We start from the raw sequence: 18,399 nt of genomic DNA, 5'->3' as shown, positions 1-18,399 counted from the left end.
TATTTCCAGCTGTGTTGTAGATTAACATTTCTCCATTCATTTCTCCAGTTTCCTGTACTAACTGTGTATGTACACTGACACCTAAGACGACTACTACTGTTAATGTGTGTGTGTGTGTGCTTTCCTGTGGGACATGTGGTGTAACTGGTGTATAGCAGTGGCTCTTGCACTTTGTTGCTATGGCTTCAATATTTGCCCTTTACAGTCACTACTTGTATGCCTTCTAGGTGTCCAGACTGTAGTGTGCTGCTGTGGCTTTCCTATTTTCCATGTACATTCACACCTTGGAATGTTTGCTATATCTGCTAGGGTGTTACAGCATGCAGTGTGGTCTGGCCATGGTGTGGGCCTTGACATCTATAAGGGTATTTGAGTATGCTGCTGAGCAGGCCCCAGAGACTCTCAGGTGCATCTGTTATCTGCCTCATGGAATGGTACATATCAGTAGGGTACACCCATTAAATTGTCTGGTATGCTGCAGTTGTGACTGTGGGATAGCATGAGCATATGTATTACTACACTTTTTCTGCCATGCAAGTGGTGCATACTTTCAGGACTTCATAGTTACCATTGCATGTGTTGTAACACCTTTCTGCCTACTGTTTGTACATTTCACATGGAGTCTGTGGGGCATCCCTGTAACTCAGTCACTGTTGCTATGTCTAGGCTCTTAACTATTCAAATATGGTGGTGTCAGACCTCTCATGTGTACAAATATTTGCAGGTTGTCCACATTTCTGCCTCATATTTTGGTCAATATCTCATGCACAGCTTTTTCTGGCAAATCACTCTGGGCTCAAGTCAGAATATAGTGACAAACATTTAAGTTTCAGACTTCATACCCTTCCAAACATTCCACAAAATGCAGAACCTGTTACCCTCTGAACTGTCTAAGTTTGTTGTAACATTATTTGTAATGTGTCCCTGGTTTTGGCCCTTTGCTCCACATATTTTATTACTTGGTCCGGATGTGTTCCTGTAACAGGTTGTGGGGTATGGGCAGTGATTATCCTGCTGTGAGTATGTGTGTGGCTTGCAAGGTGCTACAGTGACATTATTACCTACTAGCTACCAACTAGCATGGCTGTTTCTGTTCACACACTACTATCATAGATATCCACTAGATTTGACAGTAAATATACATGACATGCTTTGTGTACTACACATCCTATATTCCCTTTACATTCATTCCTACTATTACATGATATATTTATTTTAGCACAATGTTCTTGTATAACAGTCATGGCTTAGTGGTAAGTCATGCAGACTACTGTTTCCAAGGTCCTGGTTTCGGGACTGACAGTGGGATTTTATTTTGCTTTTGAACTGACTACTGGACCTGTCAATCAGAGTGACTAAGGCACTTTTAAGCAGTTGTAACCGGGTTAGCGCTGGTTTGCGCGGAGCTCACTCATGCGCACTGGTGTTCAGCTCCGCGCACACCCACTTACATCTGCTTAAAAGTGCTTACTCTTGCGCACACCCGTGCTAATTTCTTTGAAAGAAATGAAAATGGGGAGACAGGAAAGTGGTGAAAAAGGGGTCACAAAGAGGGTAAGACAGTAGGGAAACAAGCTCGGGTTTTGCAGGAGGGATGTAGGTAAGGTCCATAGCTGCCCATTTCTTCATCAGCAACAGCTGTGCATATGTATGTAATTTGGTGTGACATTTGAAACCTTCCACCCGAGAGAGTTGTCAGGACAACAATAATACTTGTTGTACAGCCAATTGTAATTGATAGTTTCCATGTCCAGCAGACATATGTGCGGAATGGGCAGCTATGTATGGGGCGTAATTTTTGTGGGTACAGAGTGCCCTTTTTTTTTTTTTTCAAGTGAGAGTGGTATGTCAGGTGAAGGAAGTCGGTATAGCTGGGGAGGTAGGTTGGGTAGGTCAACAGACAAGACAAACAAGACGCATACAGGGGTGGTGTATGACACATGTGGGGGGGGTTACACAATTGACGGGGACGGATGTTTGGATATCCAGAGCCCATGAGCCCACAGATGGCAACAGTGGAACTGATATCCCCACCCATGGGCAGTTGCCACTGTTCCTTCACTGCCCAGGACGGGGCTGTGCTGGGGGCTGTGTAGGCCGGGCAACAGGCATGCCCGTAAGTTGTGCCATCTGTGCCTCAAGCTGGCATAGGGGCCCAAGAACAGTCCTGGATCTCCCTATGCACCACAGTCCGGATGCTACAGAGGGTGAGTGGTGGTTCTCCTCCGGCCACGCATGCAGAGGGGGGACGGGCCCCATCCCCTGCAGCGCTTCCACCCGCAGGTGGCACAGGGCCACCGGAGGAGGGTCCAGACTGGGCACTAGTGCCAGGTGCACTCGCCAGCTGAGGTGGGAGAGGTGGGTCCGCTGGAACCCGCCTTCTCTGTCATCCTATGTTTTGCATTATGTCATGACAGTTTGGGTTAGTAACATACAATACCATTCGCAATTAGTTGTAACAGCATGCATTAGTATTCCCATTAACCAAACACCCAGATATTCACACCATTGAACAGCGAGCATAACACATGCATAATTTGAACAGCAATACACAGTCCAACAACATGCAGGGTTGATTGATGGCAACAGGCCATCAGGTTTGGCTGTATGAACAGGGCAGATGCATCAACGTACATGCAAATATTTATGACCCAACAGGACAAATGTCCAGGGGTGTTAATTGTGATTGCACATACCAATTTCACGTGGAATGGATTATATGTGGTTATAGGGTGGGGTGAAGAAAATATTATTAACACCTTCGAATACCAATACATATGCTGTACATTTTTAATAGCTACAGATATATACACACTACTGTTCTAACTACAGTTTCCTATATGATAACTACTTCAATTTGGTGATAGGACTGTTACTGCTACATCAATATACATTTTATTGTTATTCATACACGTTCATATCTGGCTTTGTTCAGCTACATCATCCTGCTACATTTGCGTTATATAGCTATAGACAACTGTGGATGTTTGATATTTCAGACAATCATACTATCTGCATATTGCAGACTGAGAGCAACATATCCAGATTTTGGGATACACATTCCAGCTGCAGCAACACTTTGAACACATTTTGCAGTTTGGTTCTACTTGTCACATTCATTTCATTCTGTACTGACGGCAGTATACTTTATTCAGGGGTTATTACTACTTTATTGGTGGATTCATAACTCTTTCTCACACTCTCTCACTTGTTTTCATTTTACTATTCAGGATGGTACTTACTTCTAGGCTTTATTGACATGTTTTACCTGTAGTTATTACAATCCTTTCCAGCAGTCTCACTTCTGTCATGTTTCAGTATTTCAACAGGGATATATTTCACACATGTGATTTGCTCATCTTCTGCAGCTGTACTTTTCAGCCTGCTGCAGGTTGTGTACTATTATATTACAGGTGGGGCATCTTTATTTCAGACTTTATTTCAGACATTTTCATTTTTCTGTTTGGATTACAGACTGCAACACACTTTTGTAATCAAGCAATACTTGCAAACACTCTTACACTGCTACTTGCACATTTTATTACTTAGTGACTACACTGCACTCTTTTGCTAACTGTCATACTTTTATATTTCTTTACAGTTACTGGGAGTGTATTACTGACCTGCCTGATGGTGCAACCACACCAGCCTATCGCCATAGGCTCTGCGGTTCGCAGAACGGACACCTGCAGCTGTAATATAAATGAAGTAATATTGGAATACACATCTCCATAATATCAGCTAATTTAATTTCTTACATACATAATTAAATGTAACTTACTCAGTAGTGGGGCATTGGGCATTTGCTGGGCCTCCTGGATCCAAAGGTTCAATTGGTCCTGCTTGCGTCTCTTCAGGTCCGCATGGTGGTGACGGACCTGCTCACCAGTCCTTGGAATCCCTGTGGCACTGGTGAGATCATGAGCCAACCAGCCCCATGCCTCAGCCCTATATGCTCCCCACAGGACCTGGCCCTGCATGAGTTGGGCCTCATGATTGTGGACTAGGAGCCAGACCATGTATCTGGACTCCTCAACGCCCCACCTCTGTGCTCAAAAGCAACTACCCTCTCCTACTCCTGACATTCTGGCTGCAAGTCAGTTCTACAATTGTTTATGCTGTGTATTCCCGCCTATGGGGCTTATATATGCCATTTTTCCCGCACTTATCTGTGATTGGCCATTTTGGAATTGTATCAACTTCACAAAACCTGCTTTGTCATGCTCCACTTTCTATTCATTCCTATATATTTGCTATTACTGCATTTTTAAGTACAGCTTTTGTGGCTTAGTGGTTCAGTACCTTGACTATGGTACATGGTATCGTGGATTTGAACCTGGCCACTGCTTTTTATATTTTATGACTGTCTAGACAGGCTAGGGGGTGTGTCTGTGTAAAGGCAGTTTTGTTACAGCTTGCTCAACGTTGCCCGTCGGTTAGCTTGTTTGCACGGTGCGCAGCTCTGCGCAAACGGGTTATGCTGGTTTACGCTTCATTTGGCTGTCAGCACGCATATTACGCTCAGCTCAGCTAGGGGCACACAATTTCAGCATGTTAGACCATGGCTCACCTACGGGCACTCATTTTGCACCTGTTGAACCATTGCTCACCTACAGGCACTCATTTTGCACCTGTTAAACCACTGCTCACCTACGGGCAGATGCACTCACCTAGTTAAACTGTAGCTTAGCTATAGGAACATCTCGCATTTTTTATTGTTTTGTTATCTCACATTTCTTCAAAATAAATGGACTATTTCATTACATTTTACATAAAATATGATTTTATATGTGTACATGTTTGTCAGGGACTTGTTTCGTGCTTATTTTACTAAAAATAAAAATTGATGTTGTGGGGGTTCGAACCATGGATGCCTACTCTTCAGCCAACATCTTTACCGCTACACTATTGCTTCTTGGCTTACTTTGCATGTTTAGTTCTTATATCCTTTTCCACTGACTGCTAACTGTGGCTAAGCTACAGGCACGCCCACGCAAACGAGCGCACTCATGGGCAAACATCTTTACGATTTAAAAAATATATATAACATGTTCGTTTATATATTTTATGCTCATAGTGTCTGTGGGGGCATGTGTTGTGTTGTGTTTATTCACATTTCCATGGCCTCTGTCGTGGGTGTTTACTTTGGGCACTTTTACTCTTCTGGGGGTGTGTCCGCTTGCAGGGCTCGGCCTATGGACACGCCCCCTACTGTCTTCCATGGACCGTGTTAGCCTTAGGTGTGATTTAGCATGCACTCATGAATATGCAGAGCATGCTGACATCACTCTGTTTAACTGCAGCCTCCGTGTAAGACTTAGGTTCATAGGTTTCATAGGTTTATACTAGGCTATCTGCCCTAAGGCATTTATAAGCCTAGCCCAAATTATTGTGGCTTATGCCACCCCTTATATGAAAAAATACTGTGCCCATTAGTTTGTTGTGCCTCTGTCCAGCAGTGACACAGAGATGATTCCTGGGGTAAACCTACGATCTCCCATCCACAGGTCTAGATTTCTCTTGAACAGAGTCAGCGAGGTGCTCTGCCTCACATGGACCGGGATTTTATTGTAGCTCTTACACGGAGGCTTCGTGAATCCTGCCCAATACGTTTTATTCTAGCAACTTTCTAAGTTTATAAGAGCAATATTTAACATTTGTCCCTATTTTGGGGGCTTTATCCCCATTATTTTTTATCTTTGCCCAGATTTTTTGGGCTAAGTGGTTGACATCTATGACTATACCTTGTAACCCTACAATTTTATGAAACTAACATATGCACAGAGCAGTCTCAGCTGTCCCTGATTTTCAATGATATCCCTGATTTGAGCTCAAAATTTTGGTATGCCCCACCTAAAACTTATTGGGGAGAATATGCGATGGACTGCGCTTAATAAGTACTAACAATCATTTTAATTTCAAACTCTTTTTAGTTAAAATGAATGTTAATTCACATTCAGTTACTATGCCAGCTTTACAATTTAGTGGTAACATAACATTATTACTGAAAAAGTGTCTCTGATTTTTGGCTTTTGATCCTGATTATTTCTGGATCTGTCATTCTTTAATTCTGAAGATAAGAAATTGAGATGTATGTGGCCATACACCGAAAGGTACCCATGTGTAGCAACTAGGGTTGCCACCTTTTCAAATGCCCAAAGTGGGACATTTTTGGTACAAACGTCAGATTTTGCAAGCCAAAACCTACACACGGCCAGTACAAATGACAGAACTTCACTTCTTTGCGTAAATAAAAGCTTATTCTTGTAGCATTTAGTTGCTTATTCTGTTTATTATAACATTTAGGTGTTTCAGATACAGAATAACTGTTGTATGCAACTATTACATAAAATATAGGAAATAATTTTGCCCTAAAATCCCAGGACATTTACCATGTTTACATTTTTTTGCAGGACACAACTGCTCAAAGAGGGAATGTCCCTCGCAAAGTGGGACAGGTGGTGGTAACCCTAGTTGCAACATTTTTTGTATGCGTTGAGGGGAGGGGGCTGTTACCGTGGCGATCGGAAGCTTCTGTTTACACACCCATTTGGATACATTCAACATACTTTCCTATTTACAGTAAAGCAGACACGAAGCGTCACTTAGCAGCAGGAATGAACGTGTACCACCGTAATTAGACTCACGTTGTAGCTGTACACATTAACAGTCTAATGGCTTCACAAACCCCGGTAACGCAACAAATCTGTAGAAAACCAGAAGACTACCAAGTGCATATTCCTGAACCCGCTTTTGAGCTTTATCTGAAAAATATTGAGGATTGTTGCCTTGTTGATCGGGAGGGGCAAACATTTCCATTTCGGAATCTGCACCAGGACCAAAAAGTTATAATTATTTTTGTAAGGGTAAGCGCCAGCTGGCATGTTTAAAATAGTGCAGTTAAGAGTTCGTTAAAACGTACTGTTTTAAATGTTGCGTTTGGGATGTACGGAATTGCAAATCTATCACCGTGTTTTAATTACAGCAGCTTCTACTTATATGCCGTTATAAGTGTTGGTGTGTGGTGTCACTCCCAAGTTATATATCTTTTCTGGGCCTTCCCTGTTTTATGAAAACCAACCAGAAGTGTTCCAAATAAAGAAGCCGCGGCTACAAAATGCGTTCTAAACTAATGTATCCACGCCCTTAACTTGGCGTTTCAAGCAGGGTGGAATGAAGGGTCACGGTTACATTACGAATTACGATTATCTGTAGTTCCCTCAGCAGTTAGTGCTGTCGCACACCTCTCAACTGTCCCTGATTTTGACTCAACTTTTAGCCCAGAATCCCTCCTAAAACTGGTGACATTTCGGGAAAATATAATGCTTATACTTGATGACGATAATTAAAGTTTTATTTTTCTTTTACTTCAGAAATGTATATTAATTCAGTTTATTTTATTCTATCACTGGCTGAAGTTAACAGTGCCAATATTGTCTATGGAGCTGGACTGTATATTCTCGTAATTATGTAGGTAGTATCGCATAATCTTTTACGTAAGGCACTCATTATTCTCCCAAATTAGATATGCTTTCTGGAAGATAGAAGTTGTCTTTTCGACTCTCTATTTTTGCCTCAACGTAGATTTTCTGATAACTTACAGTTGACAATGCCAGACACTAGAGTTTCACACTTCTCGTTGTTCAGAAAATGCAAAAAAAATATTTAGTTTTATTGACAGTTTGTCAATTAGAATAATACTTAAAAAACGCATCTGATTTAGGGCTTTTGATCCCCCGTTATTTATGTCGAGATTACATACCTGTCAACCTTTTAGTGCTAGAAATCTGGACAAAGCCTGACAAAATGGGGTGACAAAGGGCCAAATTAGGGACATATTTTGACTATTGCCTTTATAAATTTAGAGTTGCTAGAATAACAAGTTCTGTGCTAGCATACATTTTCCTAAACGATTTGGAGTCTTAAACTCAAATGTGTGTCATTATTTAGAGATTTCAGTCACCAGATCATCACAGTGATTTTCCAGAAAATCACAAATTTTATGAGTAACAGACCAAAAGTAAGAGGTGAGGCAAAAATCTGGAAATTCTGCAAAAATCTGGACAGTTGAGAGGTATGTTCTAGTTGCGAGGTATGTCCTGAAGTGTTAAGGACATGCCCTTTTCAGCTTGCCAGTTTAACATTTGTCGAGTGTGCATCCTTATGTATAGGAGTTTCATCTGCATCCTTATGTATAGGAGTTTCATCAGGCTATGTAGTTTGCTTATTTTGTTCCCTTAAATGTTTCGTCTGAAGAAGTATTGGGTATGTTTTCATATTGACTGTACACGTTTTACATTTGTTTTCAGGTTTGTTGTCATTTTTACCAGTGCTGTTATGTTGGTTGTACTTTGCTTTGAAACAGTGTATTTTTAATAACAATTGAAAGACAACTATAAGAAAACAATGAATGTTAAATTAAAGCAGCGATAATGTCAGGACTGGATTAACAAGGGGGCTGATGGAGCTGCAGTATAGGACCACATGTCTGAAATAGGCCCCAATGCTTCTCCTACCAGGTTAGTCTGAAGTTGTGTGATACTGCTACACAAAATAAAACTGACCCTTATAATTTTCAGCACCAGTTCCATGAGACTCATGATTCAGCACTGAGCAGCATGACAAATTTAATAGCTGTTGCATGGACAGCTTTAGGCTGACTCATCTAATTTGTTTCAGTGTGGCCATAGGGAACACACAATCGTCACTGCCAGCCATAGCAGCAAGTTAGTCATACTCATATCATGGTTTGTGGGCCTCACCAAAAGATGATGCTTCTCTCTTTGAGTCCTGTGAGATGCTCTTTGGGTCTGCACACAGCTGCAAATACTCTTCTTCTTCTTCTTCAAAAAAGACATTTTTAGAACTGTAGACTTCACTCTTGATGTAGCTGTTGGCCTCATTAGTGCATCAGACCACATTTCCCTAAATATTTAGTGCCTAAGGTCAGTCTTTCCCTACGTTCCATTTTAAGCCAATGAGTCAGTTAGAGTTAGATAGTGATTTGCTTGCTCTGTGAAATCATGACAAGTCATGTACTTGTCTTTTCTTACATGGTGTTTGGAGGGAGTTTTATTGTTAGGCAGTCGGTCTGAGCAGAGGACAGCTTTGCAGGACTAATTTGTATTTGTGTGAACCAAATTGGAGTAATACATTATACTGTGGATAGATACTTTTCATGTGAAACAGACTTGAAATAAATGACTATAGCCACTATTCATTTTCTATTTTTTTCTATTTATTTTAGTACATACATCTGTTTGAGGTGTACACAGTCAGCAAAGTTTCTGCAACTGCTGGTTATGGGAGCTGTATCTGTCCTCAAAAGCAAATACTGAAATAATGAGCAATGTGACAGAACAATAAACCAATAAAAAGCTCAAATAATTAAGTTGTAAGTAGAAAAATAATTTAATAAAATGCCAGATGGTAAATGCTTTTGTCAAGGCAGATTAAGTATGTTTTGATGAAAGTGCTTACTGTTTAGTATTTTATTAAATTATTTTTCAATTTGTGACTCTGTTATTTGAGTATTTTATTGTTTAGTCTGTATGAAAGTTGACTGATTCTGGCCTGCTGTCATTATTTCAGTTTTCATGACTAATGTGTATTTGTGTGAAGCAAGATGGCATACTGTGCATTGACTGATGACAATATGTAAAACAGAGGTTAACTAAATTGCTGTGTCAGTTTTATTTATTATTGCAATAAATCTTCAGAGGTTTACATAGTCAAGAACGAGGATGCAACTGCCAAGCATAGATCTGTTTGTAGTTTAAGTTAATGGACCAATCTTTGGTTTGCTTAAACAGTCTTTATACTGGCTTTGCAGGACTAATGTCAATTTATGTGAAGCAAGTTAGAACATGTAAAGTGGCTGACTACAGTGTGTGTATGTGTGCGTTTGTGTGAAACAGTTGAAATAAATTACTGTGGCCAGTTTTTTATTAATACAGTCAGACATTTGAGGTGTACATAGTCAACAGAGTGAATATAATTGCTGGGTTTGGGGGATGCATGGTTGAAAATGACTGCCCCAGTGTCTTTTTGATAATTTTAAGCAATCATTATTTTAACTTTGCTGGAATAATTTATATTTGTTTGTGGAAAGTTAGAGTACTTTATTTTGGCTACTGTCTTTTATGAAGAAAATTGAAGTATATCACTATAACTGTTGCTATTACAATCAGGCATCTGAAGTGTACACAGTCAAAAAGTGGATATAACTGCTTGTTTTCCCACTTTTCTAAGCTAGTATAGTCCAGTTTTCAGGTTAGTGCTGAATTCAGGGCTGTGTTACAAGTTTCTGCTTTTGCCCATACCTTACTTGGATAGAAGGAAGTTTCTCTGTTCACTCTTAGAGAGGGAGCTTTGAGCAGCCTATCTGTCCTTGGAGGAGTAGTTTCAGCCCAGAAATTAGTAGTTTATTGGCCATTTTGGGCTAATTTCTATTTCTTTCATTTCCCTGCTTTAAAGCCCGCATTTGCGCGGTTTTGTGCACTGGGCAGCGCTGGTTAGCTAGGGTATAAGTATTCCCAGCTCCACAAAGTCTACTCTTCAATTTTTCCCTTGGAACTAGACAAACCTTTGACTTAAACACTTAAACCATTCACTTCTCATCCCGGCACTTGCTCAAAACTCATAGCAAGCACTAATAAATCTTAGCACTAGGACCTGTAGAGAAAGACAAGGCTCTCTATTTGACCTTACCAGCCAATCAGTAAAACAGTTCACTGTACCTATCCAGGCATGTCCAAAGGGCAGTTTCAGGTGCACTCTCTGGTCCAACTGATGAATCTGGGCAACTTGAGGCAATGTTATAATTGCCTCATGTACACAGACAACCCTCCCCTCCTTCCACCAAACACTAATACATGCGAGAGATGCAATTATACAGCCAAACTGGAGGCTAATCTCTCTCAACCCAAGACTGGACCAGGCAGTCAAGAGGAGAAGGGAATTACTTGCATCACACCACCAGTCTCACATAGACCTATGAAACCAGCACTGGCAAAAAACACACATAAATAGATGAAAACATACTCGGAGGCCCTAAATAAAAATCTGCAAAAGCAACAGAGACCTTCAAAGCAGACATCCAAGCAACCTCCACTCCCCAACACAAACTATGAAACACATACTTCACAAAACCAGTGTGCCACGCAATCACAGCTCTTAAGGCAAAATAACATACCCAACACACTACTAATAGGTGACTCTTTATAATCAGGCACACTGACGTCCCACTCACTAGGCTGAATAAGGAGAAGGTTACTGTTAGCTGCCTGTCGGGTGCCAGGATCCGCCACATAACACAAGCACTCAGGTCACTCCAGAACAAGTACAAATATGACTCTGTCATTGTCCATGTTGGTGTGAATGACCTGAGCCGTACCTCCCTGGACTACATGAAAAGAGACATGGAGGAGCTCTCTGATCACGTAGCCCAGGCTGGTATGACCCTGACCCTAAGTAGCATCCTGCCCTCACCAAGAATGATACCATGGTATAGAGAAAAAAATTATCAATTTCAACAATTGGCTAAGCTTCTGGTGCCATTCAAAGGGAATCCAGTGTCTGTCAGCCTGGGATGACATGCACGACAATTCATGCTGCTTCGCTAAAGACAGCTTGCACCTGTCACCCTTAGGCTTTCGAATACTGGCCAAGGCTCTTGCCACCCCCATAGTGCCCTTTTAGGCAAGGCTCAAAAGGCAAACCCACTGCCGTAAATAGCACAAGTAACAAAAAACTGAGGGTAATGCTGCTCAATGCCAGAAGTCTAAACCTCAAAATGTACGCACTTGAGACACTCCTCAGTATGGAGAAAATTGATATATGTGCAGTAACAGAAACCTGATTTAAGGCTCCAGAGAGCACCCCAGCACTACCAGGCTACAACTCATACCATACATTTCGGCCACAAAACCCGGACCGAAATACAAAAGGCGAGGGAGTATCCATATTCATCAAGGATACCCACACCTCCAGGTTAGTGGCACAGCACGATGCTTCAGAGATCATCCACGTGCAACTAACAACAGGCAAAACTGCTATTCAAACTATAGCTTGCTGCAGATCACACACCATGTCCCAGGACTCTGCATTCCTGGAAATACTGGGAAACATAAAGGTCCTACCAAACACCCTGATATTGGGTGATTTCAATTACCCAAACATTAACTAAGAGAACTACTCGAGTACAAACTCCCTTGCCCAACATTTCCTAGAATTTATCAACTCAAATGCCCTGGATCAACTGATCAACACCCCCACCAGAGGTGACAACATATTGGACCTGGTCATCACCAACATGAGCGACTGGTGTTCCACACCGGTTGTCAACTCCTCGTTGGTTAGATCTGACCATAAAGTAATCACTCTGGATATCCATATTCCGCCACCAAAACCGGTCAAAGAAACCACCGTTAAAAACTTTTCGAAGGCAAACTTCACGTTACTTAAGACCGAGGTGGGAAGTTTCAAAGCCCCCATGCTAAAGGATAATGCTGTCCAAGCTGCAAAATCCTTTACTAATGCACTCTACGGGCACCTACAAGAATGCATGCTATCCCAAACAAAACCAAGACTCACTCCTCCAAGAAAAGGAAACCAGTCTGGTGGACCCCTGCCATAAACAAGCTATGCAATAAAAGAAGGAAAGTAGTACAGAAAAGAGTAAAATCCCAAGAAGGGAAGACATCCCTGATCAGTATCAGCAAGAAACTATGTTCCCTCATAAAATCATCCAAGGCTAGCTTCGAAAGAAAAATTGCCATGGACTCCAAAGATAACCACAAGGCATTCATTAGTTATGTCAAGAATCTAAGTGGCAATTCTCAGATCTGCTCGGAGTTAGTGCAGAATGGCACAAAATACACTGAACCGACCGATATAGCCAACATCCTTGCAGACAGGTTTAGTGCAAACTTCACCCTCCTCTCACCCCCAAAAAGACCCATAACTATACCAGAAGAATGTAGTGCCCCTGAAACCATAGACACTCAGGTTAAAACAGCCCTTTCCAAAGCCAAAAACACAGCATCAATGGGACCGGACGGTGTCCCAGGCTGTGTCCTACATGAGCTCAAAGATGAACTAACCCCTCACCTAAACACACTGTTTAAACTCAGCCTCTCCACAGGCTATGTGCGCCTCTCCACAGGCTATGTGCCCACAGAGTGGCGCACAGCAAGGGTTATTCCACTCCACAAAGGTGGAGTCACAATGGACCCCGGGAACTATTCCCCTGTAAGCCTGACTAGCTTGGTCTGCAAAGCTATGGAGTGCATCATCATGGATCTCATTAACAGAGACATTGATAACCTCTAAACACTGGACCCTACTCATTTCGGCTTTGTTAAGGGCAGATCATGCCTCCTAAACCTGGTGGACTTCTTTGAGACAGTTACCAAGGCTATAGATGGTGGGAAGGTAGTCCACACAGCCTACCTAGACTTTGCAAAGGCCTTTGACACTATTCCCCACTCAGGTATTATAGATAAGCTCACCAGCCTGAGCATAACCCCCTACATCACGAGATGGGTTGCCATCTGGCTCACGGACAGAACCCACACGGTAAGAGTTGCGGGAACTAGGTCTGACTCTAAACCGTTTACAAGTGGCATTCCCCAGGGCTCAGTCCTAGGACCCCTCCTGTTCGGCATATACTTCTCAGAGGTACAGGCAAGCACAAGAGGACTATGGCTGACCAAGTTTCCAGATGACTGCAAACTAGGGGCTATAATTGACTCTCCGGCTGACACAGACATCCTCCAAAAGGGTCTCACTGAGACAGATACCTGATGTCAAAACCATGGCCTCAAGCTAAATGCCAAAAAGTGCATAGTCATCCCCTTTGGAAAAAACAAAGTACCCACAAACTATCATTTAGGTGGTAGCCCCCTAAATACAGAAGACATAATAAGGGATTTGGGGACCCAAGTAAATAGTAACCTCTCCTTTGATAATCACATTGCCAGAGTGGTTAGAAAATCCTTGGATGTGGCCCACCTAATCACAAAAGGGTTTGCATCCAAATCGAAAGAGGTCAGTGGGCCCCTCTACGCATCACTCATCAGACCCATCATAGAGTACAGTGCCCCATTTGGGATGTACCTTACAAGACACCTGCAACAACTGGAAAGACCACAGAAGTACCTCACCAAGAGGATCACTGGCCTCAAGCAGATGCCCTATGCAGCTCAACTGAAGAAACTCCAGCTGTACTCAGTTGCATACCGCCTACTCAGAGGTGATCTCTGCCTGATGTACAAGGCCATGTCCAACCCAGAATTGATGGATGTGCTCCACCTAAAGAAAACCATATCCCCTCGAGCCACACGCTTCAGGGATCACTCTTCACAACTATAAATAGGATGTGCTGTAAGGATAGATTCCTGTCCCAGAGACTTCCCATGCTATGGAACAAGATTCCAATCTACATTAGGCAGAGCTCCTCGCTAACCTTCTTCAAGAGAAACCTTGACGAGTGGATGGGAAACAGAAAGTTTACCCCAGGGATCACTTCAGTGGCTCTGCTGGACAGAGGCACATGGAACTAATCTAAGAGGGCGGCAAAAGCCAACACATTCTGGCTAGGCTTATAAATGCCTTCGGGCAGATAGCCTAGTGCCTACCTATGAACCTATGATGTGTGGGCAGTTAATGAATGAAAGTTGGTGACTGTTCTGTTTTCTCAGATTAAACCGTCATTACTCTGGCTTTGCAGGGTTTGTGTGCACTTGTATATTTGTGAAAAACAAATTAAAATACATTACTTTCACAATTATTTTACCATGGTAAGTCACTTGAGTTGTACAAAGTTAACAGATTGTGTGTTATTGCTGAGTGCAGAGACACTCTATGAATGAAAATGATTGACCCTGCTGTTGTGATTGTTTAACAACCATTAATTTGTTTTTGCAGAGCTAGTGTGTATTCATGTGAAGTAAGTTGGGATACTTTGCTCTGATAATTTTTAAAAATCAAAATTAGATATCTCTGTTGCTTGGCCAAAGTTAGTTAAGAGGCTGTTACTGGTAGGAATGTAGGTCATTTGTGAATAAAAGTTACTTGACTTTGTTGTTTTTTTTTTTTTTTTTTTTCACACTGTAGTGGCTTGGCAGGAGCAGTGTTACATAGTGTATTGTTTTAGTAAAATTAGTGTAAAACTATTATTTTGTGTGTGTGTATGTTTGTGTGTGAGTGCATGCTTGGTAGGTTTTTCAGAATATCTGAGAGTAGCAAGTTGCCCATAGTTTTTTTCATTGTATTAACATTGTACACAAGTGGCTGTTTGATGGTCTGAGTAAGTTATTTGTGAAAATAACATATTAATAGTACATTGGCATAACAAGTAGTATTGCTATGTCACAACTATTGGTTTGCTGGTTTAGTTTGAGGTTGTGGTTCTTTCTGTGTGAAGTCTGCTTATCTTTGCTGTCTGCATTTGGATTTTTATCCAGCTGCTGTGGTTTTCTTCACATGCTAAAGACATACAGTAGTTGAATTGGTGATCCTTCACTTCACATGCAGGCAGGAATGTGCACATAGTAGATTTTTGCAGTATATCTGAGAGTAGCAAGTTGTCCATAATTTCTTTCACCGTATTAACATTGTACACAACAGTTGCCTCTTTGATGGTATGAGCAAGTTATATGTGAAAACAACTTATTATTGGCACAGTGGCATAACAGGTAGTATTGCCATCTCACAACTATTGTTTCTCTGGTTGAGTTCCTGGTTGTGGTTCTTTCTTTGTGAAGTCTGCTTATCCTCACGGTCTCTGTTTGAGTTTTTATCCAGCTGCTGTGGTTTTCTCCACATGCTAAAGATGTACAGTAGGTTAGCTGGTGATCCTTCCCTTCACATGTAGGCAGGAATGCAAAGCATGAGTGTGTGTGTCCACATATATATATATATATATATATATATATATATATATATATATATATATATATATATTTATATATATCAGTGTGGAATTTATGTGTAGAAAAAATATTACTGATTTTATTTGTAGCCCCACATAATACTTGGCTGCTATCAGAAAATATATGCAGTCTGCTTTCTTACCCCTACCCTCAAATGATCCCCCCACCTGATTCAATCAGCCCTGCTTAGGGTGAAGACAGGTGTTTGCTATATCATTTTTGTGGGTTGGTTCAGGACAGTATTGGCATTGCTTCTTTAAGTTTCATCACAGTCAGTCCTCATAAGGGCTGTGTATTGTGTAGGAGCACACACTTGAATATGTCACCGGATCATTATTTTTTTTCACTCACAAGTAAATGCCGCGGTGGTATGGCGGTAGCGTTGTTACCTCACAGCAAGAGGTTCTCCCGTTTGATTCTCGGCTTGGCTTGGGAGTGCCTTCTCTGTGGAGTCTGCATGTCCTCCCCGCGGTTGGGTAGCGTTCAAAAGACATGCGTGTGTAAATGGGTGTGCCTTCGTTGAAGGTTGGGCGTCGAGCTGGCACCTCGGCGTTTCGTAAAAATCTACTGCCAATCATTAGCGGACCGAAGTTCTGCTCTGGCGACCCCCTTACTGGGAAAAGCTGAAAGACAAACAACAACAATAAACGTGTATACAGATGGCTGTCTTTTGGGAGATGGGTACAGAAGCATGGTGTAATGTATGTATGTTTGACAGTTGCAGGTTGAAATATATTACTGCGGATGTTTGTTCTTTCATTGTCACACCAGTCTAACTTCGGAAGTGCCGACAGAAAGAGGAAGTCCTTTGGAGGTTTTGATGAAGAGACATGCTGTCCGTATGTATGTTAGCAACAACTGCAAATAAATGACAGTGGATGTTTGTTCTTTCTATTTTATACTAATCTAATACCAAACGTACACAGAAGGTGACTGTTTTGGGGGGATAGGGAGGCAGCCATTATTCTCAGATATACTTTGTGTATCCTCACTTGCTTGTTAAACATCACCCCCCCCCCCACCCCCGTGATTATTCAGCCTATTTTTTGTTGCACAGAGTATGAGTCAGTCATAGGAAGCCATCTGCCAGAAAGTCATCAGGATTTTTTGTTTTGCCATGATAGCCCTAAACTGTTCCCTAGTGGCTGAGAGTTGGGCTTGTATATGGAAGGGCCAGCTATTTCTTCTTTTGTGGGTGTGTCTTCCCATCCATACCTCATGAGTGCTTCCACGGTAATATAGCCTGGCTAATATTCCCAGCCCAAGTACTGCGTGTAACCTGTTCTGCAGTATGTACTGCCATTTCAGTGGGTCAGACCGCTTCCCTCTCCCTAGGGTGGGTAAAGTCAGCTGTTACTGTCACCCTCTTCATCACAGCTCCTAAAGCACCCTAGCCAATAATCAGTCTCAGATCAATGAGTCATAGGCAGGGTTTTATCTCAGTACACTACAGAGATGAGCTATAGTAGATGCATAATTTGACAGATTTTGCTTCAGTCTTACTGGTGTTAGAGATTCAGAGATTAGTAGAATGTTTCCAGGCATCAAACACTCACAGAATGTAATGTATTTCAGGCTGTAATAACTTGTCTGTTAATTCAATTTGTAAGGTGTGTGTGTGTGTGTGTGTGTGTGTGTGTGTGTGTGTGTGTGTCTGTGGAGTAGTGCCCCTTAAACTCTCACTTTACAGCTCAAAAAAGAGAGAGAGGTGCAGAGGTGTTGCAGCCCCCTTGATAGACTGAAGCAGTGATCTATTTGTCTATTTATCTCCCCTATCTAGTTGCCCAGATGTGCTTTTTGTGTGTCTGTTTATCTATATACCTATCTCTCTAACTATCGTCTATATAAGAAAAATAATGCTGGCTCATGAACGGAAAAATAAAAAAGCAGGTAGCTGCCAAGTAACAGATATTACTGCTTGTGTAGCCATGTTACCATGATTCTGAATCAGCACATACTGGTACCAGTGTTCTGTATAATCATTCAGTCAATGTTTGTAACTGGAAGTAAAGTAGCATACACTGAAAAGTACTGTGCTGACCTCCAGCATTATTCATATGTAATGTGGTAATTCCCAGATATGCTCAGAATTAGTCCAAAATGACAAAAAAAAAATACACCGAACCCACAGACATTGCCAACATCCTAGCTGACAGGTTCAGCGCAAACTACCCCCCCCCCCCACCAAAAGGGCAAATATCTATCCCAGCAGAGTGCTGCCCTCCTGACATCTCAGATGCTCAGGTAAGAGCCGCCCTCTCCAAAGCAAAAAACACAGCATCAATGGGACCAGACGGTGTCCCGGGCTGCGTCCTACATGAACTCCAAGAAGAGCTAAACCCAAACATAAAACTACTGTTCAATCTCAGCCTTACTACAGGATATGTGCCCAAAGAGTGGCGTACAGCAACAGTGGTCCCTCTCCATAAAGGTGGTGCCTCAACGGATCCTGGAAACTATCGCC

The 18,399-nt window shown here is 41.9% G+C and overlaps 1 protein-coding gene across 1 annotated transcript in view; it reads left to right on the top strand.

Moving 5' to 3' along the window:
- The first annotated feature begins 6,527 nt into the window (after positions 1-6,527).
- The window catches only part of PRXL2C (peroxiredoxin like 2C), a 319,348-nt gene continuing 307,476 nt past the window's right edge, over positions 6,528-18,399 (top strand). The window contains exon 1 of the mRNA XM_044064212.1: positions 6,528-6,866. Coding sequence (XP_043920147.1) covers positions 6,675-6,866 — 192 coding nt within the window. The 5' untranslated portion in view covers positions 6,528-6,674. The remainder of the gene's footprint in view (positions 6,867-18,399) is intronic.

The sequence above is a fragment of the Protopterus annectens genome, chromosome 2.part2 (assembly GCF_019279795.1).
Source record: "Protopterus annectens isolate FY-2018-M chromosome 2.part2, PAN1.0, whole genome shotgun sequence".
Classification (NCBI taxonomy): Eukaryota; Metazoa; Chordata; order Ceratodontiformes; family Protopteridae; genus Protopterus; species Protopterus annectens.
Note: the sequence above shows the minus strand (reverse complement) of the source record. Positions and strands in the feature narration are given on the sequence as shown.